The sequence below is a fragment of the Parasteatoda tepidariorum genome, chromosome 3 (genome assembly GCF_982258835.1).
Source record: "Parasteatoda tepidariorum strain Cologne lab strain chromosome 3, Ptep-v5.0, whole genome shotgun sequence".
Classification (NCBI taxonomy): domain Eukaryota; kingdom Metazoa; phylum Arthropoda; class Arachnida; order Araneae; family Theridiidae; genus Parasteatoda; species Parasteatoda tepidariorum.
Genome location: NC_141757.1, coordinates 43,697,895 through 43,719,614, shown reverse-complemented (window position 1 = coordinate 43,719,614; position 21,720 = coordinate 43,697,895). Strand labels below are relative to the sequence as shown.

General features: G+C 28.3%; 1 protein-coding gene across 1 annotated transcript in view; it reads right to left on the bottom strand.

The window, feature by feature from the left end:
* The window catches only part of LOC107447572 (guanine nucleotide-binding protein G(q) subunit alpha), a 32,375-nt gene extending 12,482 nt beyond the window's left edge, over positions 1–19,893 (bottom strand). The window contains exons 1-5 of the mRNA XM_016062506.5: positions 19,357–19,893; positions 11,228–11,412; positions 9,125–9,279; positions 6,544–6,672; positions 4,826–4,955 (exon numbers count right to left, since the gene is read on the bottom strand). Of these exons, the coding sequence (XP_015917992.2) occupies positions 4,826–4,955; positions 6,544–6,672; positions 9,125–9,279; positions 11,228–11,412; positions 19,357–19,474 (717 nt within the window). The 5' untranslated portion in view covers positions 19,475–19,893. The remainder of the gene's footprint in view (positions 1–4,825; positions 4,956–6,543; positions 6,673–9,124; positions 9,280–11,227; positions 11,413–19,356) is intronic.
* Positions 19,894–21,720: the final 1,827 nt, after the last annotated feature.

The following is a 21,720-nucleotide window of genomic DNA, read 5'->3' as shown; positions in this document are numbered from 1 at the left end:
AATTATGGACAAAGCATTCAAAGTTGATAACTTAACATTCTCTAGCATCTGTAAGACAGTAAAGTAGAAAAAAAGTTTTACAATAATTTATTAATTGAAGTAAATTTTCTCATAAAGAAAGATCAATAAAAATGAAATTCTGCTGATTACTCATTTTACAAACATCAAAACTAAATTATTTATTTTTATCTTGTGTAATATATATCAAATTATTTAATACTGCAAGGAAAAATTAGGTTTATTACAATATTAATAATTCAAATTATCACAATATTAACACAAACGCATCAAATAAATATCAAATAAATCAATATCAAACTAATCAAATAAGTAAATTAAAATAAATGTCTATCCTTTGTTTCAACTATTTAAAAAATATATCTATATATCTTTATTTGTTCACAAAAAGAGCAGGTTTTGATTTCCTTTCTGAAGTCAGTAGCTAAGTTTGCCGGCAGGCTAAATATTACTACAGTAAAACCTCGCTACAACAATATTTTGCGGACCAAATAAGAATATTGTTGTAGAGGGATATATTGTTATATCGAGGGCCCACATAATTCTGGGACGCAATATGATTTTTTGAAATTTAATGTTATATATTCATTAACTATATATATATTTATATATTATCGAAAAAATTAATTTGCAAAGTGTTTATTACGGTTAAGCATTAAAAACAATGGATATAAATACAGAACATAAGATTGTAAACTTACCTTAAAAAAACATTTTTATTGAAAAAAATCTGATATTTTTGTTTGTTTATTCATTTTTCTGACTGTTAAGTCAACCAACAAAGTATGCATAGAGTCCAATGCCCGAAAATGATTTTCATTTGTGAATGGAAGACTTGAGAAAAATGTCTTTAGAGATTTTACGGATTGAAGAGCTTCATGGGGTGACAATACGGACTGTGATACACATGGATCATCATCACCATCTTCTTCCTCATCATTATTTTCCATTTCATCCGTAATTTCAGAGAGAATCTCTTCATCACTAACTCCTGCGAAAATTGTGAGATCGTCATCGGCAGTTAAATAGTCCTCCACGTTAACACCATATGTTTTACCCATTTTTTCCTCAAGTTGGGATAAAGATTTTTGAAGATTCAAAACAAATTCTTGATTATCTGAAAGATCACTGTCTGTGGAATTTTCTTCACTATTAGAAACAATTTCATCTTCCAAGACACACAAACCGGCCTTTTTCCAACAATTTTGAATAGTTTTTTCTGTTACCTCCCACCAACTACCAGCAATAATATCACATGCTTCCTTGACATTCACAGTTTTAAAAGGATCTTCTACTTTATTTTCGATGTTGACAAGTATCGATTCAACCAAACGCTTCCTGTAGTATCCTTTGAAACACTTGATTATGCCCATGTCGAGTGGCTGCAAAATCGAAGTGCAGTTGGCCGGGAAATAAACAATTTCGACGTTGTGTAGTTTTGGAATTGATGTGTGAGCGGTGCAGTTATCAATTAATAAAGCAATTTTTTTCTTCCTCTTTTTCATTTCTTTATCTAACATCAACAACCATTCAGAAAAAAACTTAGAAGTCATCCAAGCTTTTTTATTGGCTTTATATTCCACGGGAAGACTTTTCACATTCTTGAAACACCTCGGCTTCAATGATTTGCCGATAACAAGAGGTTGCATTTTGTGTGTCCCTGTGCTATTGGCACACAGAAGAACAGTCAATCTCTGCTTTGATTTTTTTCCGCCGTAACATTTTTCACCCTTAAATGCCAATGTTCGATCGGGAAGGAGTTGAAAAAACAGCCCAGCTTCATCTGCGTTATAAACGTTCTCTGGTTTATACTTTTGAAGAATATCTGTCATCTTCTCTTGCTTCCATTCATTTGCTTCGTTAATCGGAGCAGATTTTTTCTCTCCGTGAACTTCCTGGAAAGTTATTCCATGTCGATCCCGAAAACGCATTAGCCAACCATTACTAGCTTTAAAAGTTTCGTTCCCTAGCATTACTGCGAATTTACGTGCTTGTGTGCATAACAAGGGCCCATTTATCGGGATATTTGTTGCTCTCATCTCTTGAAACCATTTTAAGACGGCAGCATCAAGGTTTTCATTAGTTGCGACTTTTAGTCGTTTACGCTTTGGATTAATTAAATTTGAGCTTACAGTATCTTCGATCTGTTTTCTTTTCTTTAGAAACGTTGCAACTGTAGATTGAGATAATCCGTATTTTCTAGCTGCATCAATCTGTTTCATTCCATCATCAATATCTTTAATAACGTTAAGTTTATCTTGAAATGAAAGTTGCTTTCTCCCTGCCATCTTATGCTAAATTACACTAGTAAAAAATATCCAATACACTGAAGACTCACCAAGCTGAAAATGTTAGCAGCACTAAATGCGAAAAGCTCTGATCGTAGAATTTGCGCTAGCTCATGAAAACACCAGGTGTAGTTTAAATCAGTGATTAAGTGACAGTGATGAACATGAACGATGACCAATGGTCAGTATACATTTTTTTCTCCTCCTCAATTTCAATAAACGTGCTCCACCCACCTTCTACAGAAACAGTACCTTCTCAGGGTAGCAGGTGTTACTGTGATGTGTGTGGTCATTTATGACTCATGATGTTACAATGGTGATTTCTTAAGAACTGAGGGAGGCAATTCTAAAACATGAAGCTCTTAGGGTGGTCTAAGTACCTCAACAGTGGGGGAATGAAATTTGAATACAAAAGCCATTCTCTGATGTGAAAAGAAATAACAGTGGGGTGAAAGATCATAACCAGCAGTGACCCTTTTATCAGAAAAGATGAAAAAAATGGTAAAAGATGACAAAAAGGCATTTTACATTATTTGAATACCAATAAAAAAAATAGAAAATAATGTTGAAATTTGAAAAAAAATCGTTTTACAGAGGTTTACTGCTTCAGAGAATATCGTTATATTGAGAGGAAGATAACATTAATCCATATGCAAGTTTGGCGGGACCACGGAACAGTATCGTAATAGAGGGAGTTATTGTTGTATCGGATATCGTAGTAGCGAGAGTTCACTGTATTAACAAAACCAGGGTTCAAACAAACATTCATTAAAGCGGTATTGCAATACATTTTGAGATGCAGAAAATGTGACATTAAAATAAATTTATTGCTCAATGGCTAAATTATATATTTATAGTCTCATGAAAGTTCAAATTACACTGCTTTATGCTATTTTCATGCTATAAGATATAGATATATATTTCCTTACATTAAAATTACACATTTAATTTAACCTGTTTGATAGAAAGTTTTATAAATTTATTGCTTCAGGTATAATTTTTTTTCTGGCACAACTTTGGTTAAAATAACTATTATATCACAATTTGATGAAAAGGAAATTTTTAGGTGCAGTGTGGCAGATTTCTGAAAGCTTTATGCCAATCTTAAACTTGGCCCTTTTAGACCCTTAAAGATATAAAAAGAGCTTTTTGTAAGGACTCATCTAATCAAATCAAACATAACTTTCTCACATCAAATAAATTACGTTTGTCATATGACTATCTTTTCATCATACAACCTCAGCACTGCAAGTCACATTATTGCCTTAAGTTCATTCTATACCTTAAAGAGCAGAATGCAAGAAAATAGAATATGGCAGCATATCCTCAAGAAAGACATTGTATTTAACATAAAGGAGGAGTGGTTCTTTAGCAACCCATAATATTCAAAGCTCTTATGCACATTAGTTCAAAATCCTCCTACTTTGAAAACTTAGTGTATTGTAATAATAATGTATTAAAATCAAGATTTTAAAAGCCATGTTGAAAACAGTAATAGCTTTCAAAAAAGTGATTTACTTTTTGGGCAGCTCTATTTCTGTTGATTCTATAATAAATACAAAGTATAATGATTTTTTTTCTCACTAGCCAAATAGATTTTGCAATTACAATATGGCAAGTGAATTTATATGTCATTTTTTATTATGGCAAGTGAATTTCCTAGACAAGCGAATTTTGAATCACTTTTTAACACGCTTAATTCGGAGGAAGGAACCAACTTCACTTGTTTGCCAGGCGAGTATATTTATTGACAATCAAGAAAAAATGTAAATTGTCTGCTGTTTTGGAACAATGACTGATCTTTGTATTAAAATTTGACACATAACTGGACTAAATTTGATATTTTTGCTTTTTAAATATTATTAGATTTTAATTGCAGCTTGACATAATTTTGAGAAAAAAGAAATATTTCGAAGTAGCTGGTAGCAGAAATTTTGTTTTGGAACAGTTCCAGCTGTTCCAACCTTGACTTTCAACTACATATAAACTTTCTTCCATTAAAAAATACAAATAATAATAGAAGACTCCAATATAAAAATGCAATATTCTTAAGAGCTTGATGTGTGTTAAAAAATTAAAATCATAAGCTAAATATTCAAATTTTAAAACATTAAACAACAAGTATATGCTTAAAGCTACAAGCCAAATTATTTTGTAAAAAATAAAATATGAATACTTAGATTACGAAAATGGAAATATGACAATAATAGTAGAATAAAATTTAAAATGTTTCAGTCAGTTTTAAAAAACACATTCATAAAATTTCAGTATATTGAAATATACAAACAAATACATTGCAAAATATTACTTCTGCTTATGGTTAAGTATACTTGATAATATAAAAGATATGATACATTATCTTTTATAATCTTTCATAAAATGTACTATTTTTCTCAAATACATTTGAGCATGATTCAGACGAACATTAAATAAACTAAGTTAACCCATACTGAAAATCAAATATTAATGAGTCAAATTGTAAAGAAAAAATTAAAAACCAAAAATAAAAAAATAATTACTTCATTATCTGATTCGAACAGAATTTGGTCATATTCACTTAGAGCAACTAAAAAGATTATGGATGTCACATTTTCAAAACAATGAATCCATTTTCTTCTTTCTGATCTTTGCCCACCAACATCAACCATTCTAAAGGAAAAAGCACAAATCTACAATTAGTAAATTTGCCATTTAAATATTATCAGTTAACTCCTTAAAAAAGGATCATGATTTTCTATTAACTTTATAATATAAACTATAAAAAAAACATACAAAGCAAATTAAGTAATTAATACACATTTCTAAAGTTTTGCTGTATATATATAATCAGGAGTGGAAACGAACCCCCTCGTGATACAATATTTTCCTCACACAGAAACCTGTAATTAATCAACTCTTCACCTACTTGCAACATATTTTATGCATTTTATGCCTATTTTATACATATTTTAAGCAACATGCTCAGTAGTTCAAAATTGGGCGATGAGGTCAAATCTTGGCGGTTAAAAGGCCAAGATTTAACTAGAATGCTGTCTCTCACTTTGTTTGAAAAAGCTATTATTAAGGTCCTTCTAGAACAGAGGTTTCCAAGTTATATGAGGCCGGGTGTCGCAATTAAAAACACCAGTTAAATGGCGGGGCGCAACTTTATCAAAATTTTATATAGGACTCTTTTATGTTTGAAAGAACATAAAATATTACTGTCAGGCTTTTATCAAGTTGTACAAAACAAAAGTATTGAATTGCAAATTAAAATAAGAAGTAGATTTTTAAAATATTTAATTGCATATTAAAAAATTCTGGCTGCAATAACTTTAATGTGCACCTATGTATTAAACAATTAATGTGCAACTGACATCAAATTGTCAAACTTATATACTTATAAGTTTGCAACTTATATAAAACTATTACAAACTTATATAAAGCTTAAAAGTATTTAAAAACCCATATAGATTTTTTCGAAAATAGTCCACAAAAAATGACAACTAATATATTTTAGTTCGCGGGCCACAAAAAAAAGACTTTGAGAAAGTTTCTCAAACCAATAAATCTGAATATTAATCTTGCATGCCCAGTTTTGAATAAAAGTTCAATATTAATCATGTTAAATGAAACAGTGGTTAAAGCACCATACACCAGTTCTTGACATTGGTTTAAAAATCTTCTATTTGAAATATGATAGTATATTGAAAACAAAGTCATTCAAAATATCAACAGTCAAATCCATTCAACAGTCATTCAAAATATCCAACTGTCAAATTATGCAAATAAACAGAACTAAGCTTCATTGTGATTCTATTCCCCAGTTCTATATAACAATAGTAATCTATCAATCAAGTATATATTTTTCAATTGCTTTTTTAAACCTTAATGTTTTAATCTCTGAAACCAGTAACCATCGCAATCTATAGGTCTAAATGGGATAATCTCAATTCTGTTCTCAGATTTTTCTATACATAAGAGGGCGGCTGGAGAGCAAATAATAGATGCATATTTTCCTTTATTTTGCCTTTTCAAAAAGACCAATTTACGAAAATTATGAAAAACAAGATTTTTCTTATCTTAACAAATCTTTGCAATTTGATCTGATTATTTCTATTTGCATTTTTCAAAGGTTTTGACAATAGTTTAAACTCTGAGTTGAGATAAACAAAACAATGATAAAAATTAAATATTTCACACACAAAAATTTGAAAAAATTTTGAGAAAAAAATCTGTTTAAAATAATAACTTTTACCTAAATATTATAGAATCTAAATCAAATGGATATTCTATAATGCCTGTAGTTGGTACTCTCACCCTGAGAATATCTTGTTGAGTAGGTAAATATTCTGGACGTGACAATCTGTCAAGGTCAGTCAGATAACTAAAGGAGAGAAAAGAATAATCACTTACAAGATAGTTTTGATATTTAATTTAACAGTCACAACTATTTTTAATATTGTATATAAATAAGTGCTTAGTCATTTTAGTGAAGCAATAATATTAAAAGTGACAATTTTCTTAGTAAATATTAATGAAAACATAATAATTTAACAAATCTGTAATAAATTTTAAAGCAATAATTATTGAAGTATAAACTTATAATATTTAATAAGTTTTATTAAAATTTTTTAAACCTTTATCATTTTAATTTGCAACACAAGTTTTATATATATGAACAATACCTATATTAAAAATATGGTTTTGTATAGTAAACACTGACGTAATTTTTTTTCTTCTTTCAAATGCATGTTTTTCATCAACCAAAATATTTTTTCTCGCAGAATTGTAGAAATACTTAACTACACAGAGAATTTGGAAATAATAATGCCAGTTGAAAATAAAGTTATTAGGACTATATTCCTGATTAAAGTCACATTCCAGAGGTTGGAAATGATTCTTTAAGTAATTGGGGAAAAAAATAATATTAATTTGAAATGTCATTTCAAAGTTATTTGCTTTATAAAACTGAAATCCTTTTAAGCCACTGGCCTTCAAAGGACAATATAAGAAAGCAGGAAAGAATAGATACTTCTCAGCTTCATTAAAAGATAATTTGCATTCGTTTTTAAAAGAAAATAATAAAGATATAGTAGCATTTTTGTTAGTCGACATTTTTTTCCCTTAACATGCAACACAAGTATTGTATTTTTAGAAATAATTTTTATTTAATTTTTATTCAAAATAAGCTTTACTGCAGCTGGTCGAAAACAAAGATTAAGCGTAATGCAAATGATAAAACTATTTTTGTAAGGTGATCCATCCAAAATAATACATTTAAAAACTTTTTAAAAATTCATTAGTTTCGTATCATTTTTCCATTTGCATTGAAAAGAAGCAGAATTTAAATGAATGATAAAATTCATTTGAGAAAATACCTTTTTTTTGTCATAGCATACTTTTCAAGTAAAATAAGTAGGACAAAAAATCTGGTGTCAAAACTAGGTTTTGTAAAGATTTTAAATTTTAAAAGATTTCTTTCCACTGCAAATGATTTTAGATTCTAGAAGATAGATTTTCAAGTATTAAAAAGATTTGTATAAATATTGCTAGTCCCGCAGTGGACTGATCGTTAAGACATTCCCAGCAGATCACCGAAGTCAAGCATCACTGGCTGTGGTCAGTGTGCGGTTGGGTGACCACTTGGATTAGTCTGCATAGGGACCGAGGGTGTGCGGTATTGGTCCTCATTAAACTGTTCTACCGTAAAGTGCTCAACTTCGCATGCAGGTCGTCGGGCTACCGAAGCGGGGGTGCCATCCCCTCTGCAGAGGATCAAAATTTTGATGGCATGTCTTCGGATCATCCTCAGGGATGTTTCCCAGACCGTCGCCAATAGCCCATTGTGTAGCTCTAGTGTGATGTAAATTAACTACAACAATAAATATTGCTAATTATTTTATAGTCAAATACATATTTAAGCTGAACACCTTTTAACTCTGCAGTTTGATTTGGCCTGATTTAAAAGATGTTATGAATAATTTTTTTTTCTTTTTTGTCTTTCTTTTGTGAGAAAAATGTAAGCACTAGTTTTTTATATCTATTTAACTTGTAGTTTGAGATGTTACAAAATTATAAAATAAATATTAGCAACGAACTGTCATAAAACAATTATTATGATTATAATTTCTTCTAAACTTGCTTAATTAATTTGCATAAAAACTTTTAATCACAACATATATGCAAATGTAGTAACAAAACAAATTTTCCAGCATACCAAAAGTAAACAAGTTAAAAACAGCTAACTCAGAATTGCTAAATGAATCATCTCTTTCCAAATATAGCATCATACAGCATATAGAAAAATTAACAGATGCCACTGGCCACAGGGCAGATCATCATAAAAAATGGCAATTAAAAGTTTAATTGTAATTTTTTTTCTGAAAATGCACCTCATTTGCCCTAAACATGTGCTTTTAACTTCTTGCATCATTAATTATGCATGAAAGCCATAATCATCCCATTCAGCATATAATCATGCAGCCTTTTTTAAAACTGTATCGATAAATAACTGGGGGAAAAAGTAACTACAAAATTCACAAGATTTAATCAATAACATTAATATCTTATGAAATACAGAAGATTTGAAAACTTATATTCTTTTATCCTTTTTTCTAAAAACAAAAGTTGCTGTTTGACAATATCGTCTAGCAGAATAGGCTATGGTAAGCAGCTATCAATTTTAGAATCTAAAAGTATTGTAGGCAAAATTTAGAGACTTTGCATTGACATTTCTATTAAAAACACAATCCATTGGATATAGCTATAAAACAAACATTTTGCAAACTTAATATTTATAAAAATCAATAAATATAAATAAATATAATTGTTCATACTATTTGGCTGAATCTGTAAGTTGATACTCTCTACGACGATCATAGCATTCTTGAATACCAGAATCTGCCCATAAGGATTTAATTGCTACGACATATTGGTACTCAAATGTAGTAACAGTTTCGTAATCTACTAATCTTACGAGATCAGCATGGTCCTGAAAAATAATATTCAATTTAACTGTATAATAATACAATATTAAATACAAAAACATTTAGTTAAAACAATCTACTAAAACTACAAAATAAACATACAATAGTTTTTGTAGTTTGTTTTAACTCAATGGATTTTGCTTTTACCCAATAATTTAAAAAATTATCCATACTGAAACTTATCAATATACAAAAATAAATACGAATTATAAAGTTTTGAAGAAAAAAAATTTAAAAATATTCTTATAAACACATTACTATCTTACAGAGATTTTCAAATTTGATTCTGATATTCTCCTTAAAAATCCTAAACTTTATCTCTTGATGAAGCTTTAAATTCAAGAACTATTTACCTGAAGAAAGCCTTCAATTCAAAGAAACTCTAAAGGCAAATTTAAATGGTGAATTCATGTTTAACTATGTGGTAAGTACTCAGACTGAAGACAAATACTAAATTTTTGGTGTCAGTTAAAACAGATGATACAGCTGATTATGAGTTACAAATACCTGATACTTTTATAACAAATAAAGAATAGAGTAGAAGTATTAAAGAAAATTATGACATCAGTTAAGTCTAGATTATTCAAATCTTAACTGTTTGAGTTTCTGGAAAATCAAATACCTAGATAACACGTGAAAGAATTACTATACTAAACGTCACAACTTCAATTCAGCTCACAGCTTATGTATCAAAGTGTTACAAGTCATCACTCACAAACTGCTACATTATTTTTTTTAAAAAGTATTATAGTAAACTACAATGGCTTCAATAGGTCACGTAAAGTAAGGAAATCTTTATTGGAGATTTGAAAAATTGCCGTAAAAGATTTCAACGAATGCCAAGTGCCACCGCATCTAAAATTTTGTCCAATATTTTCATATAAATTATCATGAAATCAAAATACTTGTACACTACTTTGTTTCATAGCATAGTAGATAATAAAAAATTTTCCTGACTGCTAAAAACTTTTTATTTTTTCAGACTACAGAGATGGACACGCATATATTGAGTGACTAGGTCATCATTTTTTTTTTTTTTTTTTTGCTTTAATATATTACACTGAAATTTAAAACTTCTGCCATTTCTAATTATTATAAAATTTTATGATATCAATAATTTGAGTCCTTGATAGTTCGAGGTAGGCCTAGTACTGTCCACCTCAATTATTAAAGCACTCTTCCACTAATTTTCTTTTCTTTTTCATTACATCCAGTTTTAATGATTTTATACATTTAAAATTCAGGTTCTGCCATTAAAATAAAGTGACAGTTGATTTAAATTAAACACAAAGTTACATATACTTAGTTAAATAATAAAATATTATTTTCATATTATTAATAAGATTTACATACATCCACTAAAATTACTATTAATCAAATTATAAAAAGAAAATAAATCCACAAATGCAAAAAGAATAATTATGAGGAAAAACTTTCAAAGGTTGAAAAAAGTGTAGTTTCTATTAAAACATTTAATACAATAAAACATTCGTAGAACTTAGTAACAGTTTATGTATATTGAATCAATCTAACTTATGTATTATGATCATGCTATGCAACTATTGTTTTAAGTATGCAGGATTAACATCTTCGCTTTCAGTAATTTTTAACCTACTCAAGCCTTAGTCACATCAAAAATCAGTCTTGAAAAAAGTCTTTAAATCTCTGGTGCAAAAATGTAACTAATGAGTAACTAAAGAAATAACTAAAGAAATAATGTATGTGCAACTAAAGAAATAATGCTGAACCAGACAATAAGCCTTAGCAAATTTAACCAGAGTTATTGCCATATTCAAGATTAAACAACTTTTCAAACCATTAAAGTAAAAATTAACAATTAACTTATAATAATAGTACAGAAGATAATTTTTAGCAATTTCAATTGATTAAAGCCATTCAGATAACATAAACAAAACATAACTAAATTTTTTTTCAAAAAAAGAGTAAAAATACCATATTTTTTGGATCTTTGTATGGAATTTTAAGCATATCCATTGCTTTTATCATGCTTTGCATGGCCATAAATACATTTTGATACACAAGTTTAATAAAACCCTTTTTGTCTTCATCTGAATAACCCAGTCCATGAATAATTCTCATTTGTTTGATGAATGTACTTTTACCAGACTCCCCAGTACCTGAAAAAGGAAAAATTTAATTCATTTAAAGAAGTTATACAATCATAGAAACAGAAGAGAAAACAAATATCAGAGCAATTTATTTTAAAATTCTTGTTCATTTTTTTTATTGAACAAAATTATTTTTACTTCATCAATAAGAAATAATCTTATCTTAGAATTGGTGTAAGCTATTTGATGTAAACATAATGTTCAGTCTTACTTGGAACTTTCATTAGATATTCCTATTATAACAGTTGAGAAAAGCTCTTGTAATAATAGAAATATCTAATGAAACTTTTAACTAAGAGCGAACATTCCGGCCCTCATTGAAGTATATATATTTCAATTATTGAAATACGAATATAAACTGAAATTACGAGTTACAACTACTACACTAAATAAACAGGATAGAATTATAAACAATACTAAAAGTAGAAAGATAAAATGTGAATATATGAATAAATGTGATATGATTACAATGATGATTAATAGGTAAAATACAATTATTTTAAAAAACAATGATGATCAACAACCAGAGGAGAATAATTTGATTATTAACTTCAATAGTAAAATACTTAGTTTACGAATTGGTCTTTTAAAAAATACCCTTTGAAGTCTAAGTAAGACTAGACATATGCATTTAAAGTTTGCTTTTGAAAATTGTTATTATGGCTCATTTTAAAAGAATGAAGTTTACCTAAACATAATAATTAGTAGATGTACCCAATATTTGGTTACAAATTAGTATTTAGCACTCTGGCCATACATTCAGCTAGCCAAATAATTAAAAAAAAATTTCTTTACTTATTTATCACATGGCTCAGCTTCATAAATATTAAACAGACTGGTGCAAAAAATATCATTGAGCTACACAAAATTTGGATGGAAGATATGCTTCCTTATTGTTATAAAACCAACAAACTAATTTAAGTACTTATAAGAACACGAGACAGTACTCTTAACAGCACGAGAAGTATTTACTGATACAGTGTTATGGACGAAGTACTATGTCCAGCCCCATAATCTAAAAATCAAAAGTGCAAAAACCTGAGACTCTTGATCAAATTTGGATAGGAAGAAGTTCATTTTGTAAAAATGGGTACATTACTAAATCAATAAATGAATAATAATAACGAACCAGAGAACTGCTTAATACCTGATACAATTGCTTTTAAATTTAAAGCAATTTTACTGTAGTAATTCTTACTTCCAAACTTTAAAAAGAAATTTAATTAATAATGCAATTTTGTTAAGATTCATAACAGTTTTTTTAACATATGCAGGGGTCTGTCTAGGTTTTTCTGAGAGGTACCAATTTATTAAAATTTAGACATAATTTGTGAAAATTAAAAATTATATTAAAAAATCAACACAAAAATAAGGTAAAAGTATGGATTCATCGTTTCTTGCGGGATATAAAAATAAAATGTCAAGAAAAAGTATTTTGTGAAACTACCTTTTTTCCCAAAGTTGAATTTGTGAAGGTACAGCTAAACGGTAGTAAATTTGGTCTGGACAGATCCCTACTATGGCTGATTTATCTTAGTTCAAAGATGATTAAAAAAATAATCCTTTCCATCTTAAATTTAATAAAATAGCAAATTTTACTCTTTCACATAAGCTTTTCTGTGAAAATATTATAAATTTGAAAATATTTAGAAATTTTAATCCTGCCTTTATTAACAACACTCTATCGAGACAGAAAATAAAACCAGGGATGGAAGCGCATAACAATTTTGGGGCAGAAAAAATGTGTTTTGGAAAATGTTAATTTGGTTATTGGGACAAATTGGAGCAAATAACTTTTAAATTCAGAGCAGCATAGTGCTAGAAAAATTATATTTTTCAGCAGATTTGAACATAACATATAAATTTACATTTATAAATAGAAAGAGTATAATAAAAATGCAACTTTTATTTAAAATATAACTGAAAAAATAAAAAAATATATATATATATAACTGAAAATTTACTAAACGGGTTACCTGCAGAAGAAAAATCTAAAAAGATTTGATCGTGTTTAAATATGTATTTTAAATAATCAGAGAAAAGAAATATGCCAATAATATTTGACCAAACTAAATAAATTCTTTAATTAATTAAATTAAATTTTATTCACCATCAAGGATCACAAATACAAGCAATGATTAATAAAACATCACATCAGCGATTCAAAATTTTTTCCAGCTATGGAACTTTCAGTGGAGCCCCGATTTTATAAAATATATAGAGACAATTGTAAACATATTAACTAATAAAAATTTTAATGAAAACTTTAAAAAAATTGCTACAAAGAAACAAATGCAACATTAAAAATTGTTATCAAGGAAACATACTTCCTTATTAAACAAATTAAACTTTATTTTGATTTGTAACACTATTGCGAAATACTAATGCCATTTGTTATCAATGTCTGTTCTTATAATAATAATATATTTAATATAATGTTATCAGCGAAATTGCATTTTAAAAAATTGACATTTTGCATTAAATTACTTTATAAAGACAACCGAAGTATTAAGTAAATAATGGATTAATGATTTGATCCCAATGTTATAACAGGTTTTAAAAATGTTTAAAAAAAAAGTCCAAAGAATCAGAACCCCTTTAACCCTTCCATGGAACCCTAGGGCTTTGCAAAATACCATTAGAAAACCATTGCATTACATCATTAATGCAGGGTTCATTCTAGGCAGGATTTATGGGACAGGTCAGACATCACTCTGTTAGCCCTTTGCATGAAAAAATTCTGCCCTGCATGCTCTTTGATCCTGATTACGATCATCACTTTTTGACATACTAAATTTGCACTAATCTAAACTGAAACATCTAAATTGTAAGTCCATAGTTCCCATATTATATTTTTGCCCATTTTATATTTGACACGTCTTACAAATACTGATATTTTTAATGATTATGATTTACTACAACAAAAATTTTGGTTTTGAGAAACGACTTATTTGAAAATTGCTTTATTTTTGCTCTTGATTCTACGTGGCTCTAAGCTAGTTTTTTGCCAAACTTCAACTTTTCAAACATATAATGTTATTACAACAAGTGCATTTCACATTTTAGTCACTAATTTGTTACATGCTCTATTTTCAACAATTCTACAATAAATACATGTCCAATATTGTTTATTTTTAGGACGCTTTTCACTCAGTTTTTCTTAATTCCAATATTTCGAATACCATGTGAAAAAAGACTTTTGCACATAAATACAGCAATAAAGTGAGCTAAAGTTGCACTTTACACTCAATGAGATTATTAGAGTTTTATAAAAACTTGGTGCAATTTTGAAATAAAACAACATTTTGGAACAGGCTGGTGCAAAAAATTTCGTTTTGGAGCAGTTTGACGCAGTTTGCACAAACTGCTCCAAACCAGTAAAAAAAAAATTTACATTCAGCATTTTTTCTTACGAACTTTACCTTATATCATTTTAACAAATTGGAATACATCATTTGTAGTTTGCATGGTATAGGGCAAAATTAAACGTCACCACGGGTCACAAGGCGACTGAATATAACTTATAGCAATTAAAAAATTCCATTCCAGTTGCCACCAAGTTACTACTTTTTTCCTCAAAATGCACCTCATCTGCATACATTTCTTTTTTTTAATAAAGATGTAATTATCATAAATACTTTGAAATATTCTAAAAATTATTTCACACTTGTTTCGTATAACATTTCATTTTTGAAATAGAAATCAACATTTAACGTTTAGAGAAAAAGATTGAAGATTTTTGAAGAGTGGCCACTGCTAAAAATACTACAACTGCCCATGCACAATAGTAAAATTTTTCAGTTTTACATTATATTGCAGGGAAGTTAGAATAAGAGGATTCAGCATAACATCTTACAGATAAAACATCTCTGCCTTATTAATTTGTCCCAAGGCCAGGGTCAAATGTATTCCAGATATTACAAATTAAAAACTTCTTTTTACTCATAATTGTAGAACTCTAATGATGAACATGATGCAGGCTAAAAAGTATTATTTTTCTTCTTTATTGCATTAGTTTGATAATGATCAGATTGATACCCATTTACTACATCTAATCAGAGTGTATATAAATAAGGTGAACTAATTATTAAAAAAACTTTATGGTTGAACATTCAAATATATGATTGCGAAGAAAAAAAACTTGTTTTTTAAAGGATAATAAGATTTGTAATTTAATATATTTCAGTCTTAAATATAGTAAATGGTATGAGAGCATAATTTTTTCGGTTTTTCAAGAATACTTTTTATCACTAAATAATGTTTTTGATATAGCTACTCAGAGCATTAGCAATGAAAGTAATTTGTGAAACAGCTTTTATAAATTTTCTCAGTTTTTAAAATCCCTATTAAGAAGTTGCTACTCATTTATTTTTTTGGCTGGTAAACTTGCTTTTATATTACAGTAGGGAAACGATTATCCAGAATGATTGGGACCATCGCTATTCCAGATAACTGATTTTTCCGGTTTTCTGAATCGTTACAAAAAGCCGTTCTTTTTATTGTCGAACCCAACTAAAAAAAAAATATTTGGAAATAATCTTAAAAAGAAGAAAAAACGATAAAGTAATATACTAATGATTACTTCCAAAATGATGGTAAGGTAAATATCTTTCAAAAAAGAAAGAAAAATCCTAAAATCTTATGAGGAAAAAAACTTTTTTTTAAAAATGGCAGGAAAATGTATTGAATTTTGTTCCGGTTTTTTGGTCTCCCGATTTCCGGATAACGAGTTCTATACTGTATATACTTACTGTCCTAATGCAAGCCTGAAATTGGTTGTAACAATTTCATTTTGCATACTTTATTTATGACAAAGTTCAGTACTTGCAGGAAAATGTAATTTCTTATAATTATTACACGTTACTTTTAATTAGGATCTAAATACACTTTATATTTTTACGATTGTAATTTTATCTTACTTACTAAGCCCCAACCTAGAATAATTTTTTTTTTAATTTTTGCGACCCGTATCAAAACAGGTTGCGCCTCACTGATATCAGAAGTATTCATGATTAATTTTCAAAGAAAACTCTAAAAAAGTTTGCTCTCTGTCATTCTCATTAAAAACTGAAAGAATTTATCTTACATTCAAAAATAATATAATGCATACGATTTTCATTTTGTTGAAAAAATTTGGTTTGATTAAGCTTGAAGTTCAGAATAAAATGCACACAGTATCTTTGAAAATAACACCTATTGCTCAGTTATTAAATCTTTCTCCTTAAGGACTTATTTTAAGACCAAAAAATTTTAAGATTCTTCTTTAAATCAAGACTCTTAATTTTTATACTCAGGCATTCAAATTAATTTTAATATTTCTTTCGTTCATTCAACTTAACTTAGATTTGTTTTATTTCATACATTAATGATCTAAAACAAAATTTAGATTCAATTCCAGATATTTAATACTTATGAAACAAAACCCGTTATAAATAAATAGTTACTTAATTGAGCTTCAGATTTTACCAAAAACATTTCATGTGATATTAAAGATATCTTGGCTTATATCAACAATCTTCATTAAATGATTCTCTCATAATTCAATATTTGTGTTCAAACACATTAACTGTCAAGTCCAAAAATAAAACAATGTATTAAATTCCTTATCTCAATAAAAATCAACCAACTCTTTAGCTATGAGAAAAGAAAAAAAAAGAGAGAACTGTTACATTTATAGACAAATTAAGGGGAAACCTGCTTTTAAATAGAAACAAATAATAATTACTAAATGGCCTCAAAAAATTACTTAACAAATGCAATTAACATTTTATAATATTAAGAAACATAGTACAGTACAGAACCCGTTATCCGGAAATCAGAAAACCGGAAAACCAAAAAACCGGAAAGAAATTCGATACATTTTCCCGCCATTTTTTTTTTTTTTTTTAATTTTTTTTCCTCATAAGATTTTAGGATTTTTCTTTCTTTCTGGAAAGATGTTTACCTTACTATCATTTTGGAAATAATCATTAGTGTATTACTTCGTTTTTTCTTCTTTTTAAGATTATTTCCAAATATTATTTCTTTTAGTTGGGTTTAACAATTAAAAAAAACGGCTCTTTGTAGAGATTCAGAAAACCGGAAAAATCAGTTATCCGGAATAGCGATGGTCCCGATCGTTCCGGATAATCGGTTCCCTACTATACCAATTTAATTCCCAGTATTAAAATTTAGAATAGATGACAAAATTATTACTCTTCCTCTCCATGATATTAATGAATGATCAACATTTGATACCTAACGAGTGAAATTCAGTGGATGTTTTTACATATTTCTCACTACATTTACAAGAGAAGAAAAACAAACTTGTCAGTGAAATGCATTTCACCTTAACATTTCAATGTTTTCAATACTACACACTCTTGCTTATGTTATGCCTACACTTTTTATTCTTATCTCTATGGTAAGTTCATTGTTTTACACAAAATAAATATAGCAGGTAACTTTAAATTCAATGAGTTTCTTTCCGTTCATAAACAAGTCAAAAGTCATAAACAAGATTTTAATCCTTAATGATATAAAATATACCTTATGCTAATGGGAATTAATATTCATTGGCTGAATATTAAGTTATATGTATTCATAGAGCTGCCGGGGAGATCCATATAATGATCTATGGCGGAATAATCGCCAAGTCTTGGCAACTACCGGGCAGCGGCCAACGAGAAACTTTAAAAAAAAAAAACACAGAAAAGGACCAACTCGAAATTTGTAACTCATAGCCACCCCCGAGGAAACATCCACATGTTTTTTTTTTTTTTTTAAAAATTGAATGTTTAAAATCTATCTGGCACCTCGGCGATTGTAGTCTGCGCAACAGATAAGGATACGGAAATATCACCTAAGTGCCAATCCATATTTTCACTTAAATAATATAAAAATTAAACACGAAAGTTTCTCTTTTAATTTTTTTTAAATATTAAAAAATACCACAACAATTTGGTCAATTATATATATATATATTCATATTAATTTTCTGTCATCGTACTCAACATAATTTTAAAGCAAATATTTTACTACCACTTATGAAAACTTAATTTACATTGTTTATACTAGAGTATTAAAACTAAATGAAGGAAACGGTTAGTAAAGGTTTAAAAAATATCACAGATAATTGCAACTGTTTTGATTTCTTAAGTGCATTTATCATATTTAAGTTAATTTTAATAGTAAAAGAGGTTTATTTGTCACAGTGCTTTATATGTAAGGTGATCTTTAGAGACAATTTTACTATGTTTTAAACATAATTTTCTTGATATACATGAAACCTTATTAAAACTTCTAACAGCCTAGTATTTAAGTCTTCTGAATACAAATTATTAATATATCGGAATGATTATGTTCATCTCAAAAATACATGTAAACAACATACTTTCCCTTAATGTAAAATATTATCCACATGTATATTATAAAGTTGATATACCACAACTTGTAAACATTCATATAATCTTCATTTTTCCAACAATCAAGTAAAAAGCTAATGATAAATTCAATATTTCATTAAAACATAAATGGTAAGTGATATTTTTATTATAAGCACATTTAAAAGAACAAACGACTTTATTAAAATGTAAGCTAAAAGCTATTAATTACTAATTTGCTTCGCTTTAATCAGTTTCTAGATCCTGTGGATGCTTAAATTATATTTGCATCATTTTAATTTTGTCCATTACATTTTCTATTTACACTTATAAAAACTGCTTAATATCATACAGTGAATAATCACATTAAGTTTTAGTTGAAAGGAAATAGGGGAAAGAACAAATTAAACATCATTCCCTAAATTAATGTGAACGGAAATATCCGAACCCATCTACATCAATTATCATTGCATAAACCTTGAACGAAAAAGTATATACCAAAATAATGTTATACAACCAGGTATATGGATATATTAGACTAATTTAATCAATATTCTACTTGAAAAACAACAGTGCATAATTAGATTCATACCTAACAGTAGTAATTTAAGTTCTCGGCGAGCATCTCGCTTGTCTTTCCGAAGTTGCCTTTCGATCTCTTGATTGATTCTTTTCTGTTCTTTTGCCTCTTCGCTAAGGCAACACGCCATGTTGGCCTACAACCCCCGAAGAACCCAGCTTTGAATGTATAACTTCAATAACTTGTTTCGTTATAAAATATTGTACAGCAGTGATATGCATGAATTTTTGATTACCGATTTGACATCTCAGGGTTCATTGTGAAACAAATACCAAGTGTGTCTGCACAATATATAACCAATCACAGATCTTGTCACACACGCATACTGTAACTACTCCATGCTGGGTGGGGTGTGGTGTAATGAGAAATCGGCTCACTCCTTGGATTGAATTAATCCCAATTATACTACAGGAAATCTGAAGCTTCATTCATTAGACAGGCTGAAATGATTTAAAGTTATTACAAGCTTCATTTTACTTGCTATGTGTATTAAAAGATAATCTTAAAATTGTTTTATTTGTTTTTAACGGTAAAAATTTCGGAAAGTTCGTACAAATAATCGATTTTCCAGTAATGACGAGATACGTTACTAAATTAGTGATTGTTTTGTATAATTAAAAATATGGTATAACTATCAGCCAAAAGACTTTCCCATTGTTTTTTTAAGCAAATTTGAGTTCATTAAGCAATATGAATTTAAAATAAATGGGATTTACAATTCTTTACAAAAATTGAAAATAAAATATACTAATAAAGCTGTAAGCTACAAAAGATAAAAAGAATAATGTTAATAAGGTTGGCTTCATCACTTTTTCTGTTTACGGGCTCAATATTAAAATTGAGACAAGAGACAAAAAAGAAATTTTAAAAACTTAAGAAATTGTATTTTCAGCATCAGAGAAGATATCGTGGTCTGTGGCGGAATAATCACCTAGTCTTGGCAACTTCTTGCCAGCGGCCCCCGAGAGAAACTAAATTTTTAAAAAAACATCACAGAAAGGGATGAACTCGTAGCTACCTCCGAGCAAACCTCTCAAAGTTTTCTTTTTTAATTTTCCCGTTTAGAATAAATTTGGCTAAGATAGTAGTTAGCGTGGCAGATCATGATACGTAAATACCCCCCCCCCCTCTTTTCAGCACTGGAACTAGATTTTTCATTACTTTAAACTGGGCAAAACCATCTTACAGCATTAAAATGTAAACTTTTTTCACAAATAATATTTTGACGCTATATTTCGCTTTTATATTCAATTTTTATTATTTTTACTTATAAAGTGGAAGCTTTTAGAATCGCTAATAATTACAAATTTGTAGCCATTCCCAAATTTATTTAATGAGAATTTGAATGAAATAAATGTCACTAATACTCAAACACGATTGCAGGAGAATATGGGCTATCATTTTTTACAGTTTTTGAACTTATGTCATAAATAGTGAGAAAATAATTTTCTGATTGTTAATTTTATTTGATGGTTAGCTTTATTCTTATACGCTTGAACTCAGTACATTAAAATCATTTTGATCTATTAACGTGATTATCATTAAACTAACCACCTCTGAAACGTAAATGAGCTTAGCACTCCTTGAAACTAAATTAGAATTAGCAGTTATCAACTATAAATTTTAGAAAAATAAAAATTTAAAATTAATGATGTCCAACGGAGTTGAACATTGGTGGTATAACTCAAATTAGGGTCAACTGTTCAACAACAGTAATGGAATAAAATATTAAAATCAATTTTAAAAATTTTTGAAACAATAGTTATCTAAGAAAAGAAAAATCAGATTTTCTCCCTTTTAATCGTTTCCCAAACTTGCTAATTTATTAAAATTGATCTTTTTTATTTATAAATTATGTTCCAATTATTTAGAATCTGCTCCCAAAAGTATCAGCCTTAATTAATAATAAAAAACGTTATTGACTTATGAAAACTGAATAAAGTTTCTTTTGTTACTTTAACAGACTTACATAGGTGTATTAAAATAGTGTTCAATTAAAAACCTTTGATGATTACTAGTAAATCATATATTATATGATTTTTCATATATTATATGATGTAGAATTTGTTAGTTGCTTTGAAAATTATTTTTAAGTTTTTAGTATAAGTGAAGTCAGAATAATTTTTTTTTTTTCCTAGCAGTTCCCTTAGAAATTTCTTTTGTAGTGTTAGACATTTATCAGTTTAGAGCGCAAGTATTTCTGCATAATGTTTTTTTGAAACCTTTTTTTTTTCTTCAAAGAACTGATATAATTTTGTGAAATAAAAATGCAGTTTCTACAGTAGAAAAGAATATCAAGTAGAGGATAAAAAATATGGGTTGTTTGAAGCAAGGATACTTAAATGTATCTTTTTTTTTATCACATAACATCTAATT